This window comes from Scylla paramamosain, chromosome 43 (assembly GCF_035594125.1).
Source record: "Scylla paramamosain isolate STU-SP2022 chromosome 43, ASM3559412v1, whole genome shotgun sequence".
Lineage (NCBI taxonomy): Eukaryota > Metazoa > Arthropoda > Malacostraca > Decapoda > Portunidae > Scylla > Scylla paramamosain.
The window spans coordinates 11,414,890-11,433,161 of NC_087193.1; the positions used below are offsets into that span (position 1 = coordinate 11,414,890).

Here is an 18,272-nt window from a genome sequence, read left to right on the forward strand (position 1 = left end):
CCTTTTATTTCCCCAACCTTCACCTCTCCCTCTATACAACCTTTGCTCCTTTCCCATCATCCCTTCCTGCATTCCTTCACTCTTGACCTCTTACATCCCTCCTTTCCGCTTACACTTCATTTATTTCGCATTTTCCTGTGTCTTTTGCATCCTTCACCATTTCCCCATACATTTCTAACAGCATCTTCACCATTTTCTCTTCATTTCTCACATCCCTCCCTCATCCCTGTACGCTTTACCCATCCCCTTCACCATTTTCTCCACCATTTACAATCTTCATTATCCCTTTACTTGTCCTTTTTGCCCGTTTCTCCAACTTCCACCAAGCATTCACTCACCTCAACCGTCACCCTCCTCACCCTCACAGGTCAAGGATGAGCGCGAGGGAGTGCCTAGAACACCCCTGGATGAAGGCTGACCTCAGTAAAGCCAAGATCCCGCCTCAGCCACTGAAACCACCGACGTCCCTCCCGCTGACCTCCATCAACACGCCACTGGACGCCACCTGCATCCTCACCTCCACCCCCGCGCCGTCCCCCGCTACCCGCGCCTCAAGTGTGCACTCCCCGTCCCTCATGTCAGCACTCTCAGACATGATTACCGGTAGTCATGACCCGCACGCCCGCTCCTGCGCCTCACTTAGCAATACCCCGGTTATGCTCACACCTACGAATACCACGCCCGCAGCTGTGACACCTTCCAGCACCACGCCCACTGTTCTGACGCCCATGAGCTCCTCCCCCCGTGACATTGGCTTGCCTCCTATACATCCTTTGTCTGGTCCCAAATCCTCAGCTGTAAACTCCGCCTACTCCTCCACCAACTCTCTGTACCGCGGAGGCTCCAGGCAGAGTTTGGATCGCGCCAGAAGCCTCTCCAAGTCCCGTGAGGTCCTCTTCGAGAGAATGCAGATGTCCAACCAGAAGAAGGCTCTCTCCAAGTCCCGTGAAAGACTCCACGAGGGACGGCTGGGTCTCTCCAGGTCACGGGAGGATCTGTGGGCCCTCAGGTCCTTTTCCCACTCCGAGGAGGCCCTGTCAGTGTTCAGTTGGTTGAATCAAGACGACTCCATTCACAAGAGCTGCAATAACGTCTTCCTGCCGATGCTGCCAATGCTGGATGAGAACAGAGTCTCGGGTCGCCTATACAAGAGTCTGGCATCCATTGACAAGATAGACGAGGTGGGCACGGAGGCTAACGAGGGGAGTGAGAGACAGAGCATCTTCGACTCGAGGTTCTCCATCAATGACGAAGAGTACAACCACCTCATCACCAAGTACAACACCGCCGTCAACAGCCACAGGGGCACGGCTCAGGGACAGAAGGCAGGACGGACCAAGAGCCCCGTGCCTGAGAGGGGGCGCCTGAGGGACACAGAGTACCGGGGCGGTCGCGGTGCCTCGCCGTGCCAAAAGTCCTGCGCGAGACACACAAGTCGTTCCGAGCCACAGAACACCTCCAAAGGCAATCGATCTGACAGGATGAAGCGAGATGTCAAAAGGCGCAAGGGCAAGAAGGATAAGGATAAGCAAAGGACGGAATCCCCGAGCATGAAGCAGCCGCCGACAGACTCCAAGACGCTCAGACACAACGAAAAGGCAACAGACAAGGCAGCAGCAGCAGGTAGTCGCGCCCCGTCCCCCAACAAGCGCCGCGGCTCCGTCTCCCACATCGAGCAGAGGATTCAGGAGAGGCACGAAAGGCAGCAGGAGAAAGAAAAGCTGGAGAAGCAAGAACGCCAAGAGAAACAAGAAAGGAGAGGATCCGGAAAAAGCGGCGCTTCGACTCCAAAACGACGAGACTCGGACGACAAAAGCGCCAGCCGGGAGAAACAGCGCAACACAAGGAACAAGAGCGGCGAGGCGGCCACCAACACGCCCAGGAGCTCCTCGCCCCCCAAGCGGAACAAGGTGACCAAGACAAAGTCCACCAGCAGCGAGGCGTCCCCGAGCTCCTCGCTGGAAAGTGTCAAAGAAAGTTCAGAATGGAAACGACGAACTTCCAAACACAGTGAGCCGCGGGAGTCGCCGAGACCCAGAAAGGGATCGTCCGGGGCCTCGAGTCAGACTGCTGAGAAAGGCGAGAGGAAACCAGACATGGACGAGGCCTACGTGTCCCTGGAGGAGCCTGTGGACGACGGCATCTTCAGCAGGAGTGAAAGCATGGACAGCTCCAACACTCTGGAGTCTGACCACACCGTCCGCGCTACAGACACATCCTCGGACACCCTTGAGTCCACCTTCAGCACCACGGGCATCTTGGAGAGTCTTGAGAACGCCTCGAAGGAAGTCTTGGAGAAGCCAGTGCAGATCCAGCTATCGGAGAAACATGAACTCGAGATTTCAAAGAACAAGCAGGTGACGACGGAGAGTGTGGTGGTGGAGGTGCGGCCCGCGGCGGACTGCGTGGCGGAACTGTCGGCCATCCATGAGGAGGAGGACGAGAAGGTCGCCTTCGCCCGCTCAGTGTCCACCAGCAGTGACATCGGCAGCATGCTGAGCGAGAACAGCGAGGCAGAAAAGGAGGAAGGAACCGCGGCGCCCTCAAGGACCCAGCAGGAGCCCGACCAGCACTTGGCAGCCCTCAGCTGGAAGCGTCGCGGCAGGTCCATGAGCATGCAGCCCAGCGACCCGCCGCCTTTCTCGCACCTCCATTTGTGCAGATCAAACTCCTTCAACCTGGGCATGCCCCTCGACAACCTGGTGGCGGCGCCGTGGGGGGAGGTGTGCGAGGGCGCCATCAGCCGCGCCCTCGAGATGTTCAAACTGAACCCCAATGACCTGACCACGTTCGGCAGGAGCGTGCTGGAGCGGCGGACGTCGCTGCAGAGTCAGTAGCGGCAGACAGGTCGTCGCACGCTACTGGTCGTGTACAAAGGCGCCGTGCGACCCTAAACCTTTGTTGTATAGGCGACGACTCTTGGTAGGCTGCTGCTGCGCCGAGCTTTGTGATAACGTTACTCTTCCTCATGACGAATCCGACTGAGGCTACGTGACGGCTTCTGCGGGAGGCTTCAGGACTCGCCGCCCTGGGTGGCGAGAGGCCCCGGGACGCGAGGGGGACTGGCTGTGTGGCGAGATGGAGGAGGAAGCCGACGGGAGGCCGACCAGTGATACAACTAACCCAATACTGAGGCTCTTGCAATAATACATGTGATGTACTTGTTTCTCCGTGCCTCTAGCGGATATTTATGTAAGTCAAGTTAAGTTTATTGTTACGGACTACATAGTGGACGTTTGATTCCTCAACCTGCACTTTTCCCAAAGTGCCCGGAACACATATGGTAAACAGCTTTAAGCTATGTACATAAACACTCCTCGTTAGCACGTAAGGATCCCGGGGATGGTGGCGGCTTTTGTCTCGGCCGGCGGGCCAGCGCTCTCTTCCTGCGACACGTCCGACTGTAACACACCTCTACTTTGGGCTTTACATTCACCTGTTAAAAACCTGCTTCTCACGTGTAACAACCACTACCCTTATAGCGTAAGTCAAGTCTGTGTGACTGTACAAAGGGGAGGCCCGCGGCGAACGCCCTCCCAGGGACGTGGCGGGCGGCGGGCCTTCCCTGCACAGGAGGCTGCGGCACCACACTAACACGCTCGGAGGCATACTTAGGCGAACTGATGCGAGTCCTGCTAGTCAGCGTACCATTAGCTTTCATGAGGGTAGTGACGCCGCGGCCGCGCCAAGCCTGCGACCCACGCCAGGACTAGGATCCGGCGGAGGGTGGGCGCGTGGATGGGTAGGTGGTGACGCCCGCGCCGGGGAGGAAGGGGAAGCACGGGGAGGGAGATTTGGTGGCGCAAGAACTAAGGAGAAAGAGAGCAAGGAAATCAGAGGGGAGGAAAAAAGAAGGTGGAGGAGCGAGGAGGAGAAAAAAAGGAAGGAGTGGGGTAAGGAGAGAGAACAGATGAGGGACGAAGGGTTCAAAGTGATAATATAAACGAAAACGGAAGGTGAAGGATGACTGAAGTAGACAAATAAGAACGTGCGACTGATTAGAGTGAGCGGATGAGTAGTGGGAGCTGCGGCGAGGTGAATAAGAGAGTGGCAGTGAATGAAAATGATGGCTGGGGCGTGAAGGGGCCATGAATGAACAAGCTCTGGGGTATACGTAACTTTTATGAGAGATTAATACGAGTGCGTGCGTCAGTGAATGGACCTTCAACTCGGGGAACTTAACAATGAGCAAGAAGATGAATGGACGAGAGATGAATGGGAGGAGGAGTGAAAAGAAAGGCAAATGCTGATGATTAATACCGGAGTAAATGCATGAATGAAGAAACGTGATCAGGGAGTAGGTGAATGGGGCAACTTGTGAATGAATATAAATAAATGGTCGGGTGTAAGAGTGCAAATATGGGCAGGGCGGGGTGGAGTGGGGCGGGGCGGGATGTGACAGAGGGAAGGAAGAGACAGAGTAGGTAAAGCTAAGCATGGGAGAGCAGGGATGGGGCAGAACTAAACGGGGCTGGGGCGGAACGAAGCGGGACGGGGCGGGACTTTGGAGACTGAGCAGAGATGTAACAAGGAGAGGGAGGACAGAGTAGGAAAAAAAGTGAACATGGAGGAGAGAAATAAAACTAAACGAGGTGGGAGAAGGAACTGGGAGGAGAGGGGCGGGGCGGGGAGGGGTAGACTAAGCAGAGCGAGATATGACAGGATTATGAGGGAGAGAGTAGATTTAATTAGGATGGAGTAAGGTTCAAGCGAGCAAGGGCGGGGTGGGACGGGGCGGGGTGAGGCGGGGCAGCCACTCGGTGTCCAGAGTCCGGTGCAGGCGTGGCAGCGTCACTCGGCGTCACACGGTTTCAAGTCAGCTAAAACCAAAGTAGGTGTACAGTACTTTATTCTCGTATTAAGGACATGAAATATACGGTGTTCCAGGAAGCAGAAATAATGGATATAAATACAAATATATATATAAGCACACCACTGCGGCTTTTATTCCTATCCCACCTGTTGTTAATAAGAGATACACCTTGACTGTTCACCATTACCAATTTGATACCTGCGCCACTAATGGTAGGATCAGGACGCAATACTGTAGCTGAATACCTTAACATCTACGTATCCCACTTGTAATTAATTGGTACCACGCACATCTTAAGTGTTCACCTGTGTTTACCTGTATCAACACCACACCTACGTCACAAGGTCAAATGAAGGAAGCACAAATATGTTATCTAATGCATTAATAATATCTATATATCCTACCTGCTGCTAATTGGCACCACGAAACACCTTAATTGCTCACCTGTAACAAACCACACCTGAACCATGGTAAGTCAAGTGAAGGGAATTAAACACTTAATTACAACGATGCTTTGATAACATCCACAAATCCAACCTGTCGTTAATTGGCGCCACGGATACCTTATTTACCTGCATGACTCTCACACCCTACGTCGCACAAGGTAGAGGCGCAATATTGTAACCCGATACCTTCCTAATATCTAGATAAGAAGTCAGTTGCAGATTAAGGGACGAACACAGAATACTACACTTTAACGATCGTGTATCATAACTGACGCAGCAACAGGGAAGGTCATATTAACTACGCGTCGCTCAGGTAACCTTACGTGGCCACTGGGTCAACCTCATCAAGTACGTACGGTGTCAATAAAACCCACACACGAACACACCAGGCAACATCGTCTGGAAAAAACATCGGTGTATCTTTCCAGACTAGCAATGCGACCAGGAGCTGAGTCACCTAAAGGAAGCTGCAGGAAGGTTCATAAAACACACACACACACACACACACACATACACCAAGGTAAAAGCAATATCTACATACTAACAACAGGATCGTTTAAAGAGAAAATGGTGCGTCATATTTCAAGAAGAGCAATGCCGGTGAGGATTGCAAGTCACCTGAAGGAGGCACGCGGCAGCAGGTAAGGAGCCGTAGGTAGTAACATTTGATAATACACAAAACTACAAAAAAATAAACAAAATATTTACACCTCTATCATCTAAGAAGAAAAAAAAAGTATATTTCTAAACGAGCAATACCACAAAAAAAAGTTACCTTAAATAGCCAAATAGAAACATTAAATCAATGATAAGATTCGAAAAAAAAAAAAAAAACAGCTTAAACATGAACACCAGCAACCACCAGCACAGTCACCGCGGAAAAGCAATGCTGCATCTTTGTAAAGGAGCTGTGCCGGAATCGCAGGTTGAGCGAGTACAGAGCCACAGGTAAGCTTCGCAGAACGTGAACCATCCCGGTGACCTTGAACCACCAAAAGGCGCGGGGCGAGGCGCAGTAATGATGACTCAACCCGGCCACCCGCACCTGTAATTGCCGCCGCTATATAAGCCACCAGTGGGATACTCGTACATAGGAATACTCGGGCAACAGACGCGGCGCCCGTGACGGTGCCAAATCACCGCCCCTCTCGGAGAACCCCCTTCGGAGCCGCAGCGTCAGACTGGCGGCGACGAGGAGACGGAGGGAGCCAGCAGTGGACCACCACTCGGCTGCCCTCCCGCCTGCCCACATTTGTACCCGAGTCAGCCTGTGTTTATCCCTTCATCAGCAGGCGATCAAGGGAGGCGGCGAAGGATCAATGCCAACCGCTGTGGGGAGGATAATGCGCCGTTGTGTTGGGGAGGAGGGCGACGCGACCACGAACTAAAGACGGTCATCAAATCCGTGGTAATCCGTCACCGCTGAATGTTGATGATTTAAGCCGCGTTAAGGGAACTGCCCGCTGCTTTAGGTCAATGTTACGTGCTACACTGTGTCTCGCGTGGCTCAGTATGCAAGTCAAGTCTGTCAGCGAGCTGACCAAGCCTTGCATCGCTGCGCCGGTGGGGGCATGCAGCGCGCCCTCCAAGCTACCCGCATATAGGACTCGAGAGGTCAGGTGTGTCAGCTAAATATTTGCCCTTCCTTTCGACACACACCATCACCTTCAGTCACCCTTCGTACTTGTAAAACTATGAAGGAAGAGAAAATTATACAGGGTCAGGTTCACTCGTGCTCCGTCTGAGATAAGCGATGGGTTGTGTTCACGGAGGAGGCAGCGCTGAGTGCACACCCTTGGGGCGTGGCCTTGAGGTGCTGGGTTACCGCGGGACACCAGGTGGGCGCGGGCAGGTGTGGGTGTTGCCGCTGCCGGGACAGTGACGCACACCAGCACACCCGCACTCCAGCACGCCTGCCTGCCCTCCCTGCAGGAAATGGGAGGACCTGCACATTAGCCGCACAAGGATATGGCGCTGAAGGATATCAGTGACGCTTCCTTGTAGCACTCCCCGGGACACTGACACGCGCTGCCTCCCTCGCTACACACTGACCTTCAAGCGTCTCCTGATGGGACAAAACTGCCAAGAAAAGGTGTCCCATATGTTTAGCAAAGACACGGGATTTTTTTTTCTCCTTCTTTAATGTCGAAATATCAATAAATTAATCAATCTTCCTTTCCTCTTCCCCACAGCGAAGGTAACCTGGTGATACGTGGATACGTCTCAAATACGTACTTTGTAAATAAATGTTACTTCTTTCACAGAGCCAAAAATTAAATCATCAATATCACTCGGTCTTTTATTTTTTCCAACAATACAGAGAACAACGACCGATTACTTTTTTTTTTTTTTTACTTTTCACCAAAAAAAAAAAAAAAAAAAATCGGTGAGTCAATCAATACCTCATTCCTCTTTCTATGAACCGCTTAAAGAGGGAACAGAAACACGTCGACAACCGAAGAATGATCCGCATATCTTAAGCCAGCGCCACACACGCTCCGATATGACTGAGCACTACGTTCCTTCCTTTCCAGCTAAATTACTTACTCAACTACTCTATTCATTATCTTGGCCTTACATGGACATTCATGCGGGAAAATGACACGAGCAGGAATTCACCTAACGCACTTTCATAGACATAAAACAAAGCAAAACTCAACCATTTCACGACAAAAATAGAGAGCAACAGACAAGCCAATATAACCAGAAAATACAATTATCTTCTCATTCACAAACTAAATTGCTGGAAGATGGAAGGAAATGAAGAAGGCTATGACGGAAGTTAGAAGATAAAGGAGGATGAGAAAGAAAGCGGATGAGAAAATATGAACTTGAGAAATAGTTTGGGTATAGGCGTTTTAGGTGTGTCTGAGGAGTCTTCTGCTGTGTTATCCTTTCTCTTCTACTGGCAGAGAGTAGTGAAATCAAACCACCTGAAAAATACCTTAGAATTAGTTTGTTTTTTCTTTCTAATGCTTTGAACTGGAAGATGGAGATGCGAGGACTACAAGGAAAGGAGGAAAAAAAAAAAGAGTGAATGATGCCTTATTGCAATAGAGTTCATGAAAGTCTGGGCACAAGTAGACCCCTTTATTAACGAATCTAGTGGAGAATGTGTAACCTTCTGCCGGAGACATCTTAGGCACCTTACTGTTCAAGATGGCAGCCAAACCGGAACTGCACGAATGTACCCAAGAATGTACCTTGTTGGGGGTAGTTGTTGTTGTTGTTGTTGTTGCTGTTGTTGTTGTTGTATTAGATTTTCTTTCTCTTTCTCCTCCTCCTCTTCTCTGCCTGGCCTATGCGTGCTGAGGTCAGACAAATGTTGATGTTTGGTTAGGTTTATTTAATATTCATAACTTGGTGGATGTAGAGAGGGATATATGAAAAAAAAAAGAGATTGTACACATATTCTTTCCCGACATCCACATTCGCCTGACCTTAACACGCCCAGGCCAGGCAGAGAGGAGGAAGAGGAGGAGGGAAAAGGAGGAAAACCTAACACAATAGTAATAATAACAGCAACTACCCCTAACAACCTCACCTTATGAAACATCCTTGACTCTTTGAATGAAGCCTCAAACGGATCAAAACTTAATCCACTCGTGTTGAGAAAGAACATCCACCAACGCCTCACATCCAGAACATCCAGAACATCCACCAACGCCTCACGAGCACAAGACAAGCCTCTAATAAGACTGACGAAGGCGTTACTCCTACTTCCCCTACGTCTGTCTCTTCAGCGTCTTCAGGCGGTCAAGGAACTTCCCCGTTAGAACCGCGAAGGACAGTGTAAACAAACAGACAAACATTGGGTGGTGGTTCGTGGCAGGAAGGGGGAAAAAATAGATAAAATGTGATATATTTTAGGCTCAAGGGCGAGTAATGAATGGGGAAGACGCCTCGTACACCTGTTTGGGGAGTGACGAAGGGGCGGCGACTCCCTTCCTTCACCTTGCTCTTCCTGGTGTGACTGAAGGGACAGAGATGGGATGGGAAGGATGAGACATACTATAGAAAATATGCAGAAAGGATCATGAACAAGTGAAATTCTGAAGTGAAAATCAGGCCCGTGTTCAGAAATGCTTCGGTCTCCCACCACGATTGTATTTCGAGGCCACAGAGATGATTAGCCAGGTTCTCAAGAGTGTTTCTCCTGTTAGTAATGTAAAAATCATGTTAATTTGTCACTAGAACCATAAAAAGACACCCTTAAAAACCCGTGTCACTTCACCTTGAGCCTTTTGAAAGTATTGGAGGTGCAGCGCAGAAGTGTTTCAAAATATGGCCCTCAGTCTGACGGAGGCGCCGAAGGAGAGAAAGACAAAGGTAAATAGAAGGCAATGTCAATCAGGAGATATTAGAAAACGGAAGATTTTCAAGAAATTCACAGTAAACGAAGACGTAGGAATGTTTGGTGAGTGCAAAGTATCTAAGGAATGCGATGAAGGGAGGAATTTATTAAGAGGAGACCAGGAGGGGACAGATGGAATTGTTTATGTCTCTCTCTCTCTCTCTCTGTTGTTGTTGTTGTACAATAGCAATAACAACAACACAATAATTGGAAATTCCTTATGGTTCATATACTTACTTTGTACCGCTCTTCTTCATGTTTTCGTAGTGTAGTGGTTATCACGTGCGCCTCACACGCGCAAGGTCCCCGGTTCGATCCCGGGCGAAAACACATCTTTTTATCACTATAAATGTTTTACACATTTATTCGTTAAGTTACTAAACGTCGAATTCTTTACTCGTACTGTAAAATATTTGTTTTAATGGTAAAATTAGTAGTTTTATGACTAGTATTAAGAGCTGCCGCATACGCTTCTTCTCAAGATAACTTTTGCAGCATAAAACAGTGAACAATGTAATTTACTGGACCAGATGTTAGTCATTATGATGATAGTAGTATACAGAATATTATGGCCAATAAAATATCTACCTATCTATCAATCTATCTATCTGTCTATCCACTAAGCAATCTATTTAACCATTGCTCTATCACAAAGATCGCCAGGTATGTTTGTGTGTGTTTGTGTACATGTACCTGCCCACCTTGCAAACATTTTCACAGCACGGAGATCGAATACAGAGACAAACACCAATTAGCGATAAACACCATCGAAAACCTATACAAAAGATAATAAAACTGAAAAAAAAAAAAAACAGCAAAAGTAAATCTTAGACACTTCAACACAACAAACCACTCAAAAAAAAAAAATAATAATAATACTAATAAAGCCAAAATAAAAAAAATCTGACACTCATACACAACAAACCACACACACAAACGCGTTACGGATACCAGACGCACCGCCAGGTAAGCCAGGTGAGGCGCACGGTCAGGTGTTGATGTAAAGGTTAATCAATACCATTACGTAACCAGTCACCACGTCTGAGGCCGCCGAGATGCCACAGGGACTGAATTAAAGAGTCTTATGTAACTTGGAGTCTTTGTAAACTCTTTTAATGGATATTTTCTTCCTTTACCGTCACCACCTAGAGATCTGATCATTTTTCCAAAGTATATTTATGTAACCTGTACTTATAAGGATGCGTTCCGGTAGTTAGTTAGTGTTAGCTTGGTAATAAACTCCTAACTCACCACCTCTGTCTTAATTCCTACGTTTCGACTCCTTTCTATATGATGAGGTGGAGCAATCACAAAGAAACGCAAAGAAAGGACATGCATCAGACCTGCTGGCCCTTAGGAGACTGCTTGTGATGGCGTACGTACAACATTCAGTCTCCTCACGGCGCCACAAACAACACCTTGGAATGCCGCTTGGTCCAGAAAACCGCCCGAGGGATGGCGCAGTCCTTCAGAAGACACAATATAGCGAATAAAAAAATAAATAAACAACTAAATAAATACTATATACATACGAATGCCAGTTCAAGCTGTACATGGTCACCAGTGACTTATCAAGATTGCACAAGGAACACATAAGCCTTATACGGTGGGAATAATAATAATAGATAAATATATACATGAATAAATATGCAAATAGATAAGATAATAGGTGAAAAAAAATACTGAATTTTAATAGTATTAGTAATAATGGTTTAAATTGTAATGATAATAGTAATAATAATAACAATAACAGTAATAATAATAATAATGATAATGATAATAATAAAAATAATAATAATAATAATAATAATATAATTGAATACATAATTAGATGATTAAGTTCAGGAAGTAATGCACGTCACACTTAAAAAATCCACACACACACACACACACACACACACACACACGCACACACACGGCAGGTGAGGCAGATAATGACCCACAATAAGTCAGATGAGACAGAAGGAAAGGACACACACACACACACACACACACACACACACACACACACACACACACACAGAACACAGGCAGAATATCGAGCACAGACCAGCGAGGCGCCAAAAAAGATGATGAGAGCGTGAGGGAGCCATTACAACCTTCTAGTAATGAGGGGCACGAAAGAGGAAGAGAGACTCACCCCTTCCTCATCTTACTCATTCTTCTCATTGTTTGGCCTCTGCCTCATCGCCAGGTAATGGGCCCATCAGCTGGACACTCATTACCACCCATTCACGCCCTTTCTCACCTGCGCAGGTAACACACAGGGCAGCCTTTTGTCCTCGTGTTCAAGGTGAGGAAGAAGGAGGAGGAGGAGGAGGAGGAGGAGGAGGAGGAGGAGGAGGAGAGGATTCTTAATGCGCACTCTTCCTTTAGTCTCTTATTTCTCCCTTTTATTTCTCTATTTCTCCTCCTATTCCCCCTTTCGCTTGTAAGTCTTTTTCTTCTTCTTTTCATGTCTCTTCTTTACTCTTTTTCCTTTTCCTTCGTCTGTCTTTGTGTGATTTTTACTCTCCTTTTGTTTTTGCTTCTTTACTCTAATTCTCTCTCTCTATTCTTTTGTTTATCATTTTTCTCTACCTCCCCCTTTTCTTCTGTTTTTTTCCATTTCTCCTCCTCCTTGTTTCACTCTCTTCCTATCGTTTCTTTCTTTTTGTTTATCTCTTTTTTTATCTTCTATCTCCATTTTTCCTTCGACTATCTCTCTCTGTTCCTTCTCTGTCATTGTTTTTGTCTCTTATCCTTTCTTTCGTCTTCCTCCTCCTCCCCCTTTTCACTTGTCTTTCCCTTTCCTCCTTCGTTTATTTCTACTGTTCATCTGTTTGTCTGTTTTCTTTCTATCCTTCCTTCTCCCCTCTTCTCTATATAATTTTGTTTATGCTCTCTCTTTCTCTCTCTCCCAATCTCAATCTCCGTTCCTCTATCCCTGTCTCTTTGTTATCATCTTCCTGCCTTCCTCTTCTTCCTCTTCCTCCTCCTCCCTTCAGCCTTCCATCTAAATTACCTCCATGTTGACAGAGATAGTAATGGCAGGCAAAAATGGTGACAACCTAATACGGACCTTATTTTTTTTTATACTGTCCTGGTCACACACACACACACACACACACACACACACACACACACACACACACACACACGAGCACAGGGGGACATCTTATGGTCGTAAATGAAGCAAATTGAGATGAATTGTGTTTACCTTCGATCTCGTGGAAGGAAAGACATCATTTGTTAGATGACTTAATGGTTAGCATGACCTTTCCTGACCTTATGTCCCCGCTGAGAGAGAGAGAGAGAGAGAGAGAGAGAGAGAGAGAGAGAGAGAGAGAGAGAGAGAGAGAGAGAGAGAGAGAGAGAGAGAGAGAGAGTTGTTAGACTGTTTAATTGGTTTTTGTTAGGTTAGCTCAGGTTAGATTGGTTAGATTAGGTTAGGTTAGTTTTTCTTTTTTTCTTAGGTTTGGTTAGGTTAGGTTAGGTTAGGTTGTGGTATGTTTGGCTTGGAAAGGTTAAGGTATGCTAGGTCACGTCTGTAAACACCTCACACGTCACTTTCAACACATCAACTTTCCGAGAACTAAGAACACGGGGTTACTTCGCTAACCCTCACCTACCCCGCGTCACTTCCCACGACCTTTACAAGTTTATCTCCCCACAGTCAACTCCCCCACCCTGACACATTCCCCACACAACTCCCCATCCTGATACACTCCCCACACATCACTTTGAGAACTAAAAAATATGGCTGCCCCTGGTGAGGCTCGAACTCACAACCCCGGCATGGCTCAGACGCAAGAACTGTCGTATAAGTACCGTGCGCTAACCGATTGCGCCACAGGGGCACGCCAGTTTTCTTTGGACAAGTTTGGTTTGAATAGTCGTTTTCTTTGGTTTGATTTGGTTTGGTTTGGTTAAATAAGGTACGTTAGGTTAGGTGAGGTCAGGTCAGGTGAGGTTATAATAAGTTCGGTTATGTTGCGTTCGGTTTGGTTTGGTTTGGTTTAGTTAGGTTAAGTTAGGTTCGGTTAAGTGAGGTCATCTATGGTTAGGTTACGTTAGATAAGGTTAGGTTAGGTTAGCTTAGGTTAGGTTAGGTTATCTTGGGTTGGATTAGGTTAGGTTAGGTTAGCTTAAGTTAGGTTAGGTTAGGTTAGGTTAGGTTAGCTTAAGTTAGGTTAGGTTAGGTTAGGTTAGGTTAGCTTAAGTTAGGTTAGGTTAGGTTAGCTTAGGTTAAGTTAGATTATCTTAGGTTGGGTTTGGCTATGTTAGGATAGGTTAAGTTATCCTAGGTTACGTTTAAGTTCGGTAGGGTTAGGTTAGGTTAGATGAAGTTATCTTAGGTTGGGTTTGGTTATGTTAGGATAGGTTAGGTTAGGCTAGGTTAGGTTAGGTTAGGTTAGGTTAGGTTAGGTTAGGCCAGGAGAATCCGATTAATCTCTGTGGCCTTTAAAAATATTCCTCAACCATTCACTGCTTGATGAATTCTTTCCCCAATCAATTTAAACTTTCTGGACACTAAACTTTATATTTCAGCCTCTTAAGTAGTGTCTTAGACCAGAAAAGACAATAATAATTTGCCATTCACTCCTTCCCCACACAAGTAATCTTTTACAGTGTTTCTGAAGGTCAGCAAGGCACAACCACATCAATAAAAGGCTTAAGGGAGAACAAAGTGTTTAAGAATACCAAAGGCTGGCGCTCTGGTGTGGCTGGTCAGAGAAACACGGGTGAACATAAAGAAAAAACAAACAGCAGCTGACATGTTGGCTCAAGATTCCGTGATAAGTAGCCCAAGTAGAGATGGTAAAGGGAAAGCTGTCGTGTCTTTCTTATTAATGAAGGTACTCCGATAGTTAGCTGCGTAGTAGTAGTAGTAGTAGTAGTAGTAGTAGTAGTAGTAGTAGAAGCAGCTAATCACTGTCAACTAACATACTTGCAAACGACAACTATTCTAATCTAATCTAATAATAACAATAATAATAATAATAATAATAATAATAATAATAATAATAATAATAATAATAATAAATCCCAACAGGTGACAAAAGCAAGTTCCTAAATCAAACAAAGGGACAGGTAGTGGGAGTAGGTCCGTGCGTGCGTGTGTGCGTGCTTCCCTCAAGGTCACGGGGCAAGAGGTTGATGGCGGGGGAGGTGAGGGTGCCAGGAATGCCACAAGCAAGCCCCGCCCCTTGAGTGCCACGCTGGGGATGAGTCTCTGGCACTGTCTGGCACGAGGGGTTCCTCAGGGGGAGTTTTTAGCACCATTAAAGTTTATTTAGGGATTTATTTTACTCTTTTATTTACTTTTAATATTTTCTTTATGATTCTCGTGTTTTTTGTATTTTTTTCTGTTTTCCTAAGGACTTTTATTATTATTATTATTATTATTATTATTATTATTATCATCATCATCATTATTTATTTATTTATTCTTAGTAAACAGCTATAATATATAATTTGCTTTAGTATGATGCTAGTATTTTGCCTCTCTCTCTTTCTCTCTCTCCTTTATTCTCGATTCTCTTCGCTTTCTCGGTAAAATTATCAACGCTTCTTCTGTCCTCGAGCATTCTTCATTCCTTGTCGCTGCTTCATCATCGTTACTCTCTTCTCTCCTCACCTCCTCAGTTTATCATTCTCCTTCTTCCTCTTCACACCAAGTAATTCTTCTCCTTTTGTTTCTTCTCTCCATTACTCTCTTCCTTTATTCTTATACTGACATGCTTTATTATCCACGCTTCTTCTTTCGTTCTCCAAGTCTTCATTCACTGTTGCTTATTTACCTTTTATCAATTTCCTTTTACTCAGCCATTCAATGTTATGCTCCTTCTCCTAATCTCCTTGACTCAGCTTCTTCAATTTTCTCATTCACGTTTTTTTATCACGTCTCTTCAATCCAAATCATCAAATATTGCTTCTTCATCAATCCTCCTTCCTCCCATCATCTTTTGCTATGCTTCTCCTCTTCCACGGTGCGCAAGACCCGCCAGCACACCACAAAGCCTCAATCTCAAGGGATGAGAAGCATAATAAATTCAGGCTAGAAATCTTTACAGTCGTGCTCGGGTTCACCAATTCAGGCATAAAACTGATGATTTATGAAAGCTGCAGGGACGCGTGGGAGACCTGAGGCGCGGCAGGCGAAGGAGCAGCGCAGACAAACTGGTTCTTGGTTCTAATGTTTAGTAATACATCACAAATACGGTGAATAGATGCTGCAGAATGTGTCTCTTTCTTCACCTAATCACTGCGGTGCTCTTCATGCTAACCTCTTCTTCCATACCTTCTCCCCTCTTCTTCATCTTATTCCTCTTCCTCTTCCCCTTCCTCCTGCTGCCACTCCCGCCTCGTTTTGCACTTTGTGATTGAGGAAAGAGGTAATTAATTTATTTTCTACTAGCTTTTTCGTCTTCACCATTAAAGTAAATAGAATATGTCGATAAGAAGCTAGAAAAAGTGATAGGAAGAAATGGGTGTTATGTGGAACTACACTATTGTTTAAAAGAATAACAAAAGAATGAAAAAAAAAAAAAAACATTAACATAAGAAATAAGGGAAGCTGCAAGAAGCGAGCAGGCTTACACGTGGCAGTCCCTGTATGAAACACACCTACCTATTTCCATCTGCTATCCCCATCCATAAACTTGTCTAATCTTCTCTTAAAGCGCTTGACTTTGATAGCCAATGAGAACATGAATTTTGTTACTGTATTTGAGGAAACCTGACATGATTTAACTGACCAAAATATAAGACAAAGAGTGATAAGAAGAGTCTAATCACTCATTCCTTTTCCGTACTCTAAACTTTATGACACTAAAGATGAATAGAAACCAGAGACGTGAAATGACTAATAAGGAAACAGTGATCACGTATTTTACAAGGTGCGTGTGATAACCATGTTTGAGCGGCCATGACTGCGGTCTCTCTCTGTGTATGTGTGCATGTATGTGTGTGTGTGTGTGTGGCGGTAATGGGCGGAGTCTGTCACTTGATCCCGCAGCAAGCACGGGTCACGCCTCAGCACTTAGCGAAGATTGGTTCCTGCTTATACTGTATATGCCAAAATACCTTTAAGTTCACGGACACCTGCCAGTCAGCCCACCTTTACCTGTCCACTGCGGTCTACCTGCCTCACCTGCCCACCACGCTGCCTATCTATCTCTGCTGTCACCACTGGACATAGGGGCACCACACAAACACAAACACACACAAACACACACACACACACACACACACACACACACACACGCCATAAAAGTATTACCACCACCTGCACCTCCTCCTAGTGTCAGGTGAGTCATGCTCCTGAAGGCAGACGAAGACATACGCTGAAGAAGATAAGAGATAAAGAGTAAATTGAGGTAAAACAGAAGCGAATGTTGAAAGGAAAGGTAAAATATAACTAGTAAGAGTAAGGAAGGAAAGACAAAACAAAGAGGAAGATAAAGAAAAAAAAACTGAGAACACATATAGAAAAAGACATAGTAAGGAAAAAGGAAAAAAAAAAAACAAAGTGAGAGAAAGTAAGAGAAAATAACTGAAGATAAAACGGACAGAGAATGAAAGGAAGAAATAAAAAGAAAAAAGTAAGAGTAAACAAGAATCATTAAGTAAAAGTTAAACACACAGGAAATGAAAGGAAAAGTGAAAAAAGTAACAAATATGAGAAAAACCATAAGAAAGAACACAGCTCACTTTACCTAGCCCTCCTCAACATCATAACCCTTTCCTGTCCCCATCACCACTACCACCACCACCACCACGCCTCCCAACCCAACCTTTCCTACTCACCCACCCAGAACCTCTCACATCCAACCCTTCCTGACCGTCACCCCTTGTCCCTTCCAATCCCCATCTGCCTCCCGCTTCTCCCAGCCCCTTCCCACCCCATGCCCAGCACCTCTCCTCCCTCAGATCGTCCTCGGTAGCACACGCACTCATTAATCACGAGTAGCAGGGTTTTTAATGGTCCCGATAATGGCCCAGTGCTCCCTATTTGGTTCGTGTCGTCCAACATGGCGCGACTTCAGGAGGTACAACGGACAGGGCCACGTACAGAATTTGTCAATGTTCGAGGTATATAAGGACAGTTGCGTCAAGCCAATTATACATAACTGGGCTGTTAAGAGGACCCCCTATTGTCCCCCGGTTTAATCTCGATCGGTCAAATAGTTGTAGAGAAATATGGACGATGAGCGGAAGAATAGAACGGATTTAATGGCAGGTGTGTCAAGGTAATTAAAGGTGTGTCGCCAGGTAAATGGATCCTACTCGTGGCCATGTTTGATCTTGACGAAAATCACTTGGGAGGATAAAAAATGTGAAGTGAGAAGATAGAGGGTGATTGAGTTTGTTAAAGACTGGTTTTGTATTGACCACTTGGGAGAACGGGGAAGGCAAGTGAGAGTATACGATAAATGGAAGAATTAGGAGCAGAAGAGATGAATAGAGAGAGAGTGTCAGTTGATGGGTTTTCATTGTTTTTTGTCCATTAAGATAAAATGAAAAGGTAAATGAGAAGATACAGAAAGTGAAAGGAAGATATCATTATGTTACGTAAAAGCACACTAGCGTTTACAAAAAAAAAAGTGATAAGAGAATGAGAGAAATACTAACTGTTGACTTGGGTCGTAAAATCAAGGCCAAGAAACCTTTTAAA

The 18,272-nt window shown here is 45.8% G+C and overlaps 1 protein-coding gene and 2 non-coding genes across 3 annotated transcripts in view; 2 read left to right on the top strand and 1 right to left on the bottom strand.

Moving 5' to 3' along the window:
• Positions 1-7,549, top strand: part of LOC135093733 (muscle M-line assembly protein unc-89-like) — a 158,990-nt gene extending 151,441 nt beyond the window's left edge. Inside the window, exon 7 of the mRNA XM_063993275.1 lies at positions 368-7,549. Within this exon, the coding sequence (XP_063849345.1) occupies positions 368-2,837 (2,470 nt within the window). The 3' untranslated portion in view covers positions 2,838-7,549. The remainder of the gene's footprint in view (positions 1-367) is intronic.
• Positions 7,550-9,870: 2,321 nt separating this feature from the next.
• Positions 9,871-9,943, top strand: Trnav-cac (transfer RNA valine (anticodon CAC)). The gene has a single exon. It is a non-coding gene; the product is annotated as a tRNA-Val (tRNA).
• A 3,413-nt stretch (positions 9,944-13,356) lies between these two features.
• Trnai-uau (transfer RNA isoleucine (anticodon UAU)) lies at positions 13,357-13,452 on the bottom strand. Its single transcript has 2 exons — positions 13,415-13,452; positions 13,357-13,392 (listed from the first exon to the last, which is right to left on the bottom strand). It is a non-coding gene; the product is annotated as a tRNA-Ile (tRNA).
• Between the last annotated feature and the right edge of the window lie 4,820 nt (positions 13,453-18,272).